At 38.4% G+C, this 12,626-nt stretch overlaps 3 protein-coding genes across 4 annotated transcripts; 2 read left to right on the top strand and 1 right to left on the bottom strand.

The window, feature by feature from the left end:
• Window positions 1-670: 670 nt before the first annotated feature.
• LOC147868203 (Profilin family protein) lies at window positions 671-4,020 on the top strand. Of its 2 annotated transcripts, none has more exons than XM_087316602.1 (5): window positions 671-809; window positions 1,617-1,686; window positions 3,055-3,164; window positions 3,310-3,424; window positions 3,553-4,020. In XM_087316602.1, exons 1-5 carry the CDS (start codon window positions 701-703, stop codon window positions 3,632-3,634), a joined length of 486 nt encoding a protein of 161 aa, XP_087172728.1. In that variant the 5' UTR covers window positions 671-700; the 3' UTR covers window positions 3,635-4,020. The 2 variants fall into 2 exon arrangements, with proteins under 2 accessions (XP_087172728.1, XP_087172737.1); XM_087316611.1 differs by having other exon boundaries at window positions 673-809; window positions 3,030-3,164.
• A 2,024-nt stretch (window positions 4,021-6,044) lies between these two features.
• On the top strand, window positions 6,045-8,427 carry ABCI17 (non-intrinsic ABC protein 3). The gene is given in 4 exon segments (XM_087316520.1): window positions 6,045-6,380; window positions 6,382-6,529; window positions 7,173-7,360; window positions 8,015-8,427. Coding segments are annotated over 4 exon segments (903 nt in total). The 5' UTR covers window positions 6,045-6,062; the 3' UTR covers window positions 8,264-8,427.
• A 519-nt stretch (window positions 8,428-8,946) lies between these two features.
• LOC147868201 (pentatricopeptide repeat-containing protein At5g27110-like) lies at window positions 8,947-12,533 on the bottom strand. Its single transcript, XM_087316509.1, has one exon. The coding sequence runs from the start codon at window positions 12,366-12,368 to the stop codon at window positions 9,798-9,800; it is 2,571 nt and encodes an 856-aa protein (XP_087172635.1). The 5' UTR covers window positions 12,369-12,533; the 3' UTR covers window positions 8,947-9,797.
• Window positions 12,534-12,626: the final 93 nt, after the last annotated feature.

Genomic DNA, 12,626 nt, shown 5'->3' with positions numbered 1-12,626 from the left:
ACTTGCATTGGGGTCGCAACTATTGTATGGGCATGTTTGAATCCCTAAATATAGACCGTCTTCACCAATTCTTGTTGAGAACGCATTTGGAATGTTGGCAAGTAAATAAATGATGCATCCTCTTTACACCCCTTGATATGCACAATCCTTTGACAAACAATTGACAGGGACAACCTCAACTTGAATCATACATTTGCCTAAACTTGTTGGTTTGGAAGAAAGTAGAAATCTAAATGTTGGACCTTGCGCAATCCACATCGTAGACATACAAGGTTAATGCATTTGTGCCATTAGTGAATTGAAGTAGAATCGAGTGGACACCCTGTGATCCAAATGGTTCAGCTGTCTAGTTTCTATGTGGGCTATTTGGTATGCAAGGGCCATCAATTGCATCGATTATATATATATATATATATATATATATATATGTATGTATGTATGTATGTATTATAAATTTATATGTACATATATGTAAAAAATTAAAATGTATGTATGTGTTTTGGGTACATACATATGTGTAGTTCGGGAAGAAAACAGATGAAGGCGTTCTGTTAATTAACTAATAATAATAATCATAATAATAGAGGTGTGAGACATCGGCCATTTACTGAGCTGCAGAGACGGAGCGAGAGAGAGAGAGAGAGAGAGAGAGAGAGAGAGAGAGAGAGAGAGAGAGAGAGAGAGGAGATCAGCAGCAGAGATGACTATCGTGAAGACGAAGAGTTGGTCTGACGAGAGTAGCAGCCGCCCAGAGAAGCCCCCCTCCTGGCTTCAGAGGACTTGGGACGACTGGTCCTCTTCCTCCATCGGTAAAACGAACCTCTCTTTCAATCTCTTCTTTTGTCCGTAAAACGTTGTGTATATGTATATATTACGGACCTTGCTTATTCCTCTTACTGAAATAACGAGGATCTTATGGCAAGGTTAAACCTCTGATCTGCTGTAAGACCAAAGGCAACTCGTTATGGTTCTACCAAATCAATTTTCCTTTCGGCCTACATACATTTTGCGGTACTCTATGGGGGATAGAGAGAGGTCTAATTTAGGAGAAAATAGCCCCCAAAATTTTCTCAGAAATCCCTAAAATAGTCCTCTCGTGTTTCTGAAACTGCCTGCGAGGATAGCAGTAATACCCCTTCCTCTCTTAGTGTTTTTACTTCTATGTTGATTCTTAGTTTTCTCCCAAAATACCAGCTTTCTCTCAATTATTTTTATTTTTATTAAGGAAATTTACCAAATGTACCCCAAGATATTTCATGAAATACTTCTCCCACAACACTCCTCAATGTTGAAAATTCTCAAAATTCTTCTCTCAGATAGTTTCTATAGAGAGAGTATGAAGAAGGAGATGAACGTGGCAGCGCAATAGAGTAATTTCGAGAATCTGGAAAACGGAGGGTTGGTTTTGTGAATTTTGGAAAGTATGGGAAGTATTTTGGGAGTTTGGGAAATTTTATGGTAGAGTTTTAAATGGACAAATCACTGGAAACCTAGGGGACAATTACCTTGTCCTTTATTATGTACACATGTTATCTATGACAGTGGCATCTTGTTTCAAATTGTTCACATTTTTTTTTCAATTTCGTTTCTTGGCATGTCTTAAATTGTTTTACCAGGTAATGAGCTATCAGGCGCTGCACTACTGCACTACTTACCCGATCGCCCTTCACGAATGTTCCCTCTCATGTAAGGTATCTATTTTTTTAAGCAAATAGATAAGTTTAATATTAAATATTATTCTCAATGGTGTGAGTTTAACATATCACATTTTATAATATCCATTTTATTTTGCGCATGCTTTACATTTGAAGGATATTGTATGATAATGCAGTATTTATTTACAAATTGATTACAATATTGGCATGTTGAATTCATAAAAAATTGGCAAAACTGGGGTTAGAAACTAGGCCTTAAATGAATGGGGTATAGAGGGCTTTCTTATATCAAAATCTTTGTTGAGTCATATAAGTATGTCACAGGGGGTGTTTGTTTTCTTTTTCTTATGGCATGATTTTATTATTATCTTACCATTGTAATCAGGCAACTCAATATTGCATGGTGAGTGCCAATTGTCTGAGATGGAGTCTTGACAGGATTGGCAATGCACCTGGTGGATAGACAGGAGTGCCTGCCAATCCACAATCTCATTGTGGGACTTGAGTTATGGCAGAACAAGGATGAGAGAATGATTGGGAGACATGATGATATTGAGGACAATCTTTTTTTGTCGCAAACTGATATATTGCACTTTGATTATCACAGTGTAAGACTGGAGCTTACTGTGGAAGTCTAAGATTGATACATAGGTGAGCTAACAGATGGTTTCCTTGGAACCCTCTATAGTCGAAATCTTCTCAGCTTTTGTGATAGAAAACGTGTCATCATTTAACCTAGGAGCTCCATAAACTCTCTCTTCCTACAAGACTGAATATATATCCATTAGTTGACTTCCGAGTATCCACATTGCTGGCCATGTCAGGATTATAGTAGCCATGGAGATTTAGATCCCCTTCGCTATGGCATTAGGTATTTTTCCTTAATGCTGTGAAGATACCTGATTATGAACTTGACTGCAGCCCTTAGGGTTTGTCCAAGTTGAGACATGAATCTACTCATTAGTCCTGCATATGTGATGTCTGGAGGTATATCAATGATCTGCAAGTGGAAGGATCCAAAGTGTTGCTACAATTATGTATATCAATGAGATAGAAACAACAGCTCTTTTTGTCTGTCCCGCGTGATCCTCAATGCCAAGGATATGCTCTGCATGTCCATAAGTCTTTATAGAGAACACAAAATTGAGTATGTCTTTTAGTTCAGGCAGTGTGTTGTCATGTTTTCCTGCATTTAATAGAGGCTCATATATTTCTATGAGGATGCTAAATTTGATGAAAGAGTCAAGAATGTAAGTGGGGCAAGTATCCGTGGAGTATGCTAGAAGCTAAAAGGGTAGAACTTATGAACTTATTTTTTTTCTTTAATTTGTAGTGTTTCCCCACAAAAAAGAAAGAGATAATCTTTGCATGCAGTTGATGTTTGTGGAATTCATTCCAGAGTTTTTCAGGAAGGCTTCTCCCTGTGTCCACCAGATTTCCGCTTTATTGTGGATGGAGTGAAGGGGAAAACTTTACAGAATGACTATTTCTGGTTAGGTGATGGAAAATGTAAGATATAGCAAACTTGCTCTCAAACGAAAGATCAATTTTATTTTCCTAGAAACGTGTTATATGTAACTTGCAAATGTATATCTTTGATATGTTGACCAACACTCTTTATCTGATTTTTCTTTGTATATGCATGTACAAACAGATCTTGTTACCACAGTAAATGAGCCTTATTTTAATGCAAGGCGCATGAACTCAACAGTACATGAGGGCGAAGGGGCAATCATTGCGTGTCTTCCATCCTTCATCTTGATAACACTGTATGTGTATGCAATCATTTTAAAATGTGTGTTTTGCGTGTTTGAATATGTTTTGAATTTTTTTACCAGTCATGAGTGTTTTTCTGATGAATAAAAGGATTCTTGTATTAAATTATGTAATATTGTAGGTACGAGGGTTCACTTGGTGCTGCTGCTAAGGCCATGGCTGTCACTGGTCTTCTAATGGACTGTTTGAACCAGAGGTATTGATTGTGATCCACCTGATGGAATGTGAAACTAAACTGAGGATAAAAGGATGGGAAAAACGATGAATCAAAACAAGGGAAGAAAGAAAACAAGCAGAAGAAAATGTATCACTGACCTCATTTCTAAAGCTGGTAACAATTGATTTATTTTGTTTGGTTTGATGCTGGTCTCAAAATTACATTAATGAATTTCAGCCTCAGACATAATCTCTCAACGTGGAAATGTAATGGAGCCATTCAATGTAATTGAACACACAGATATAGATGTACATTGGTTTATTCCTAATCCTTAACAAATGTATATTCAATTTATGTATTGATGTACATGCACGTGTTCAAGTGAACTTAATTGAATGGGTGTTTCTAATTACATGCATGTTGGGACAAGAAATTGGGAATCCAAGTGAGATTGTATTGATGTGCACCTATGCAATTGGAACACTATTGTGAAGTCCGTAGTTGCAATTTTGTAGCCATATGTGGTATACTGGTCATGGATGATGATATTTGTGGCGAGTGGCATGTGGTTTGACATTTAACAATAACATAATCGCAATGGGGGGTTTGTTTGTGTTCCACTTTGAAATGAAGTGGAATGATAGAAACAAATCATAGCTTGCAAAAGTGGGGGGAACGAAATCACAGAAAGGAGTTTACCAATTCCAGATGCTTAGAAATGAAAAACCTTTTGACTTGGAAATGAAAATCTTCTAAGTTAATAACTTTGATGCGTAAAGCTTTGATAAGGGTTTCAATTGTTTATGATGCTTAAAACTTGAGCACAAAGGATTTGCTCGATTATAGCAAGATGCTTGATAAGATTTGACATCACTGTTCTTAAGAAATGCAAGGGAATGATAAATTGAAGTAGGTCCTTGTTTTTTCCGAGTTAGAAGTATATTGCTTGGAGAATTGTTTCAAGTTCTAAATCATATTGGAAAATAAAAGTTTGCTTAGGATGAAGTTTCGAATAAAGAGAAGTATTATGTGTCTATGCATATATAAACACCCCCCCTTTTAAGAAAAGCCTTTTGTACAACATTTGTACAAAGACTAACTGCATCTCTTTCTCATAGATTCCCTTGTTGAAGGTTTGGGAAGCACTTTTGGCTATTTGGACAGAAGTATGATGTGTGTGTGCTCATTCACTAAGACATTTGTACAATTAGTGTGTCATCTCTTTCTCACATATTTCTTGGCCGGAGGTTTGGGAAGCACTTTTGCTATTTGGACAGATTTTGTGCGCCCTATCCAACAATGGCTATTTTCACTTAGTACTTCTAAGCTCTTTACTGTGTAATCAACACTTGTATACTTCTCTTTATTCTTTGTGGGCTTTCACCGCACTTTGAGGTTTCCCACTAGTAATAAAAGTGTTACAAAAAAAAAGAGCCTTATGTTGAGAGGAAAGCCTTCTAATTTTCTTATACAACCTCAAATGGATATTTTTGCACAAAATCCTTTCATGACCTCAATGACATCAAATTTTCAAGAGTCAAAGCATATTAATTTCTTCAATAAATGCAAGAGAAAGATGACAGGAAAGATCCTTTATTATCTTTTTTCTAATTGTTAAGTCACTTTCCCCGTACATCTTTCACAAATGAATATGTCTCTAAACAAGAAAGCTTTCTATAAATATAGAAGAAATAAGCGACATGAGCTTATGCTTTTGCTAGTTGTGAACCAAAGTTCACACAACATAAATGATGGGTTTATTAGATAGAGATAGTCTAAAGGGTCACTCAGGTAAAGATTTCACATCAACATGTCAACTCAACAGTTGGGGTATTTGAGGCTTTTTCTTTTTTAAAGTTGGATCCATGGTTGATCAGTGCCACGATTGTGTTAATCGGGGCCTCCACTGTCGCCCTTTGCCTAATGTGGCCTCGTGTAGTGACTATCCACATAGTGTGGCCCCATCATGTAGCTAGAAAGCATACTAATGCATGTATCAGTTTGAGATTGACCCAAACATAGAGACAACGCCATAGTTCCAATTTGTGCTAGGGAGTGTGTCGCGTGAGCAAAGCGGCCCATACCTTTGAAAGTCAGAGTGGGTCCAAGTACCAAACCCCATACGCCGAACAAACGCCGAGGGCAGGCGAAGCGAAGGGGAGTAAGCGCGAACAAAACGATCATAATGCAGAATAATGTATTATCATTGACTAATGAAATGTTATGGTGGGCATGTACATGCATACATCCGTATATTTTTTTCATTTATTTGTTTGTAGGTTCAATGTATGGCGATATGATTAAATAAAGGAAACAGAAGAGGGGATACATACTACAAAATCGAATCCATTCTTGAGAAGGCAATTTGAAGGTGGAAAGTCAATCTTCTTGCTCCAACAAACCCAAAACAGAGAGACAAGAGAGGGATACTCTGAAAGAGAGAGAGAGAGAGGGAAGGAAGAAAGGAAGGAAGGATGAGCAAAGAGCTTCTATTGAAGAAGATCGATGACAGATATGGTAAAGAAGAAGAAGAAGATGATGATGATGATGATGCAGAAGATTCAGAGAGAAGGGAAGTAAGGCTGAGAGTGAGAGGGGGACATGGGATAGATAATTACGATGGAAATGGAAGAGGGGTGGCTGCTAGTGCTGAGACAGTGAAGGTGAGAATTCAGAATCTGTGCCGGACGGTGGAGGATACGGGTGCAGTGATTCTGAGAGATGTGTCGCTGGACGTTTCGGCTGGCTCTGTGGTGGGGATCATGGGGCCCAGTGGGAGCGGCAAATCTACGCAAATCTACGCTCCTCCGTGCTCTCAACCGCCTCTCAGAGCCTCCCCCATCCTCCGTCTTCCTCGACGGTGTCGACATCACCACCCTCGACGTCCTTTCCCTCCGCCGCAGAGTCGGCATGCTCTTCCAACTCCCTGCCCTTTTCGATGGTAACCCTAACCCTAACCCTAACCCTAATCTTATGCTCTCCGTACCGTTCCGTTCCGTTCCGTTCCTTAGCAACCTTCTTCTTTTACTCTGTCATCTGAACTCCGAGGGGAGCGCGCCGCCACCAGCCATAATAGTAATGAAAAATTCTAATGTATCTATCTTTGCACTTGTACAAATCTTGGCATGCTCAAAAACGGATATGAGGATCATGCGGGGACACTGAATAGATCTGTATTGTCTTTATTTGCCATCTCCGTTGACCATTACAATACCTTAATAATATTAGGATGTGATCATAATGGATCCCATGTTGTCCCCCCCATCCTGGAGGTGTATGCCAGACATTGATCTATCAGAAGAGGGAATGGAGTGGCCCCTATTAGCCATGGTACTCCTTAATTGCTTAACGATGGTCCCCCCTCCTTTCTTTCCCAGCCCTTAGCTGGGTAGGACCATAGGCCTGGTTGCAAGGAGATATATCTACCCCTATCTACCTTTCTTCCCCCTTCTAATCCTAAAATGAACTTCGAGGAACCTGATACAGTATCTGCTTTCCATTCCTTTTGTACCATATGTTTTTGAACATTTTAGCAAAATTTGGATAGAAATGAGTGTACTGAATTATGGGGATTGTGTGATTAGGGACGGTTGCTGATAATGTGCGGTACGGACCTAGTCTTGTTGGCATTAAACTCGAAGACTCGAGAGTGGAGGAGCTTCTTCGAATAGCGGATTTGGAACCTTCATTTGCCTCCAAAGCAGTTGGTACTCTCTCAGTTGGACAAGCTCAAAGAGTTGCACTGGCCCGAACACTTGCAAACAATCCGGAGGTACGAAATGAATGTGTCTACAAATGTGTGTGTGTCTATCTCTCTATCTTTATCCCTCTCTCAAAAACCATGACTGAAATCAAAACTTTTTTCCTACATGTGAGTTAGATGACGAAGTCAAGAATGGTTTTGATTAATCATGATGAGGGTATAACTAAACTATGTTAATTAGAATGCGTATTTTATCGGAACTTATCTTTCCTGTCACATATTATTTTGGCTGTTCTCTTGTATCTTGTGTTGTCAAGGATTTGTCGTTTCTTGCAACTTTTAATGTTTTAAACATGGGGCATTAAGAGGGCATGTTAAATTAGTAAACTATTAAGGTTGTTTTGCGCATTCCTTGATTAGGTTGGATTACTTATTTGAAATGAAATAAATGGATGCTAAATTGTTTCCTTGGGAGGGAAAATAAAAATGCTACTTCATCTTTATGCATAATGCAAGTTGCAGCAACAAACTAGACCAAGAGCAAAATATGCAGAGCATTTTTATGATAATGTAAAGGGTCCAAGAATATCATAAGTGACAATTATGTACTGTAAAGCATATGGTACAAGTTTATCAACTAACCCTTTTCGAGTTGTACATGTGTGCCATGTAGATCGTCTCTGTTTTTCACTAATATATTTCTTATGTTTTTTTGATGTATAGGTCTTGCTACTAGATGAACCCACAAGTGCCTTGGACCCACTATCTACATCTAATATAGAAGATGCGGTGACAAACCTAAGCAAAAATGGGTTGACAGTTATCATCGTTTCCCATAGCATCAAACAAATACAAAAAATTGCTTCCATTGTGTGTGTCTTAGTGAATGGTGAGGTGGTGGAGATTTCAAAGCCAAGTGAACTTGGGAATTCCAATCATCCTGTAATTAGGCAATTTATTGAAGCTAGTTAATTGACAATTGAATCATTCATTTGGGAATTCCTTAACATTATCCATTGATTGGCAAAGGTTTTAATTTATTATAAATAGAACTCATACACATTTGTATAGTGGAACACAAGAGGAGTCGAAGTTGAACTTTATTTTTTGGTATGACAATAAAGGAGATGCTTTTATATTGTGCTTTAGGATGTAATGTTTTGTCTTCGATGTTTCAATACTTTTTGAAGTCGGGAAAATGTATTTTTGCATGTCTATCCTTTTACAATCTGACTTTGTTTCAATTATAAAATGTGAAGCAATTGCAAAAAAAGAAAATTTTAATGATTTTTGAGTGAGTTTTGATCATGATGATAGGAAGGTATAACATTCACACAATCCTTGGACAAATAGATTAGAGGAGAAAATTTGTTGCTAATCATGGTCATTAGTTTTGATCTTGGTAGTTTAAGGACTAATTACAAGGGCTAAGAACCCATAGGGCATCACCGCAAATGCCACATCCCCAAACAAGGAGCAATAGAGAACATGTGAAAGAAGAAAGTGTGATTCAATCAACTATATGTTTATAGCTTATATCGATGCCTATCCATAAACCGACTACCTACCCACTACGGCAATGCAAGACTTCTACGATCCTAAAGTCATGTGGGCACTTTCATATAAAATTTTCTCAATGCAAAACAAACCTCATCTTTGAGGTGAGAACAACCCATCTTTTGGTTTTTGAAATTAGGCATAGTGTGGATGTAGTGCAAATTAGATGTGGTTTGTTGAAGTCATATCTATGAGGTGGGAGCAACCCCTCTTCTGGTTTTTGAAATTAGGCATAGTGTGATGTAGTGCAAATTGGATGTGGTTTGTTTAAGTCATAGATGAAAATAGACAATAAAACCATCTGTCTCAAACCTTTGATGAGGGGTAAACTTCCTTGTCAAAAGAAATATGAGCCAAATGACATCTTCCTCATGTGGGTCACCACTCCATTTGGACATGTGTCACCTTTTGAGCTATTGTCAATGTCATGGCGATATATCTCGTTGCTTCCAACACCATCATATACTATTTACATTGATGCATTGAAGGTTCAAGGTTCTTACGAGGCATGTGTTTGAGATGACACACACCCTTTCAACAAGTCTGAAACCAACAGAAAGGGGCAAAATCTTTGTCTGCTTCCACCATCTTGTGGGTCTATTTCCTTTTCTATGATTTCCACATCAATTGATAGCTCAATTTACCACAATCATGCAAATAGTCAATGACCATCACAATCTCGAAACTTCTGATCCACCATAATGTGAATTCAGTTGGTCAAATCCACCTATTCATTGGATTTCACTATTACAGAAGGGGTGTTACACTATACACGGCATACTTCATTTTGACCCATTACATTCTATCATACCTGTGGTTACTTTCATATCAGAAAGAAACCAACATTTTATTGTGTCGATCTTGTCGAAATCTTTGGGTGGTCATTTACATTGATGTGATCTGTATATTCCCTCCAACAATAGCTGTGATACTGCTCCTTACAGTAATATTATTGGAAATCATATTCATCATTTAGCTTATTTGACTGCAGCTTTGGTTCTGGCTCCTTTACCATATGAAGTGTGTCACCACTTGCACATATGTTTGCCATAATGCTATAAGAAGTAGCACAATCTGGATCTTTCTGAAGAAGTTCATAGAAGCATTTTGAACCCAATTCTGCTTTCACGAAGGTCTTGCAAGCACTTAACAAAGCTGTCCACAAGGCCATGGAAGGAGGACAAGGTATGGTTTGGAAAAACTTCTCGGCTTCATTTAAACGGCCAGATCGAGCAAGTAAATCCACCATACAATTATAATGATTAATAGATGGTTCAATGCCATACTGATCACCCATCACTTTGAAAAGCTCTCTGCCATCAGCTACTAAGCTTGCTCGACTACATGCCGTAAGGAGACAAGTGAACGTAATTGCATCTGGCTTCACCCCTTGCTTTCTCATGTCTTCAAAGATTTCCATAGCCATGTTACCATCATGATTCAAGCCATATCCCTTTATTATTGTATTCCACGAGATAACATCATGATTAGGTAGCTTGATAAAAGTCACCCATGCCTCTGAAAGAGCCCCACACTTAGCATACATATCGAGTATTGTGTTACCCACATATAAGCCATGCTTAATTCCTTTATATGTGATGTCCGCGTGTATGGCATATCCCTTATCTAAAACCCCTACATTTGCACATGCTCTCAAGGTGCAAACGAAAGTAACATCATCAGGAGAGAGACTGACTATTTGCATCTTCCTATACAAAACTAATGCTTCTTGATCAAATCCACATTCCACACATCCCGCAATAAGAGCATTCCATGAGGCAACATCTTGATCAGGAAGTTTGTCGAAGACATTTCGAGCCTCGATGAGTAAGCCGCATCTGGTATACATATCTACCAGGGCACTACCAACAAAAGGATCCTCTGCTAATCCTTTTTGTGAGACCTCTTTGTGTAAATCTCTACCCTTGATGATATCACGTTGAGTTGCACATGATTTCAAAATGCATGCATAAGTGACTCCATTAGGATTGGTTCCTTCTGCTAGCATCTCACCCAAGCATTGTATTATCAAACTGTGGGAGATCCCTTGTTCTGCATAGCCAGCAACCAACGCATTCCATGACATGACATCGTGAAATATCAACTCTTTGAAGGCCTTCTCAGCTTCAACAAGTGAGGCACACTTCGCATACATATCAACCAATGTACTGCCTACAAAGAGATTTCTCTCAAATCCCTTTTGTTTGATTTTCTGGTGTATTTCGTGACCCTTGTCAATGTTTCCTAAGTTAGCGCATGCTTTCAAAGTGGAGACAAAGGTAGTGGCATCATGAATAACATCACATAGCTCCATGTGATCAAAACATTTTAATGCTTCCTCAAAAGGCCCATGTTCAGCATACCCTGAAATAAGGGCATTCCAAGAGACCACATCATGAGAAGGCAATTCATTGAAGGATTTTTGTGCATCTAAAACTAAGCCACACTTAGCATACATATCTACCAAAGTATTCCTGACAAAAATATCCTTTTTCAGTTTCATCTGCATGATTTGCATGTGAAACTTGGATCCTTTTGCAGCATCGCACAAGTTAGCACATGCTCTCAAGATGCAAACAAATGTAAGAGGATCCGGAAAGATTCCTTCCAGCTGCATCCAATTGAAACATTTAAATGCTTCTTCACAAGATTCGCTATCCGCAACTAACCCTCCAAGTAACGTGTTCCAAGACACCACATCTCGTGTTAACAAAGCATCAAAAGTCGCCCAAGCTTCTAATAGCGAGCCAGATTTGCAATACATATCAATCAATGTATTTCCGATCAAAAGCTCGCTGTCTAGAAACTTTTGTACTATCTCAATATGTATTTCTCTTCCTTTCACAGTGGCTTTTAGGCTAATACAAGCTTTCAATATACAAACATAAGTAACCACATTTGGAGAACAATTTCCTCTCAACTTCATTTGATCAAAGCATAACAAAGCATCTTCATTGTGACCAAGTTCAACGTATCCTGTAATCAACGCATTCCATGACACCACATCGTGAATAATCATATCATTGAAAACCTGTTGAGCCTCAGAAGGTGAAAAGAAATTAAAGTACATATGGATCAAAGCAGTGTTCACGAAAACATCATTCCGGAACCCATTCTGTGAACTTTCAATGTGAACACGTTTTCCTTTTTTCACGTCTTTCAATATAGTACAAGTTTTTAATAGAGCCACAAATGTATGACTACAAGGATGAACACCATACTCTTTCATTTTTTCATATATTGGAAAGACATGTTGAATTTGTTCAAACTGAATATGTCCACACATGAGTGATGTCCATGAATACACATTCTGTTGATGAAGACCCATCTTCCGAAAAGCTTGTGTTGCCTCGAATAAACATCCATTTTGAGAAAACATAGGAACAATGTAATTACCAACAGTTGGCTGTGTTTCCAAACCACTTGTGCATAAGAGATAATACATTTTCTTGGCTTTGAAAGCATCTCTGGTTTCTTTACATCCCTGCAATATGGATTCCACGCATGGGAGCTCAATCATCTAACTGAGTGAAGGCATGACGAAATCAGCATTACCATGTCTCGAATTTGCAGGGATTTTGGAAGTAATAGTTAAACAGAAGGGGTGTCTTCGAGGGAATTTTCAAATGTGTAAGAGCATTTGTGGGAATTCCATAAGAACAGAGGGGTAAATCTCGCTCACATTAATTAATTCCACCATTGAGTGCCCTTCAAAAATCCGGTAAGATTGCCCTTTACCACCACTTATCGAAGATGTGAACACTATGATGAAACGGCA

This window comes from Azolla caroliniana, unplaced genomic scaffold (genome assembly GCF_043228905.1).
Source record: "Azolla caroliniana isolate FFs.n. ecotype wild unplaced genomic scaffold, voAzoCaro1.0.p SCAF_1, whole genome shotgun sequence".
NCBI lineage: Eukaryota > Viridiplantae > Streptophyta > Polypodiopsida > Salviniales > Salviniaceae > Azolla > Azolla caroliniana.
The sequence above is the reverse complement of the archived record's forward strand: the minus strand, read 5'-3'. Positions and strand labels throughout refer to the sequence as shown.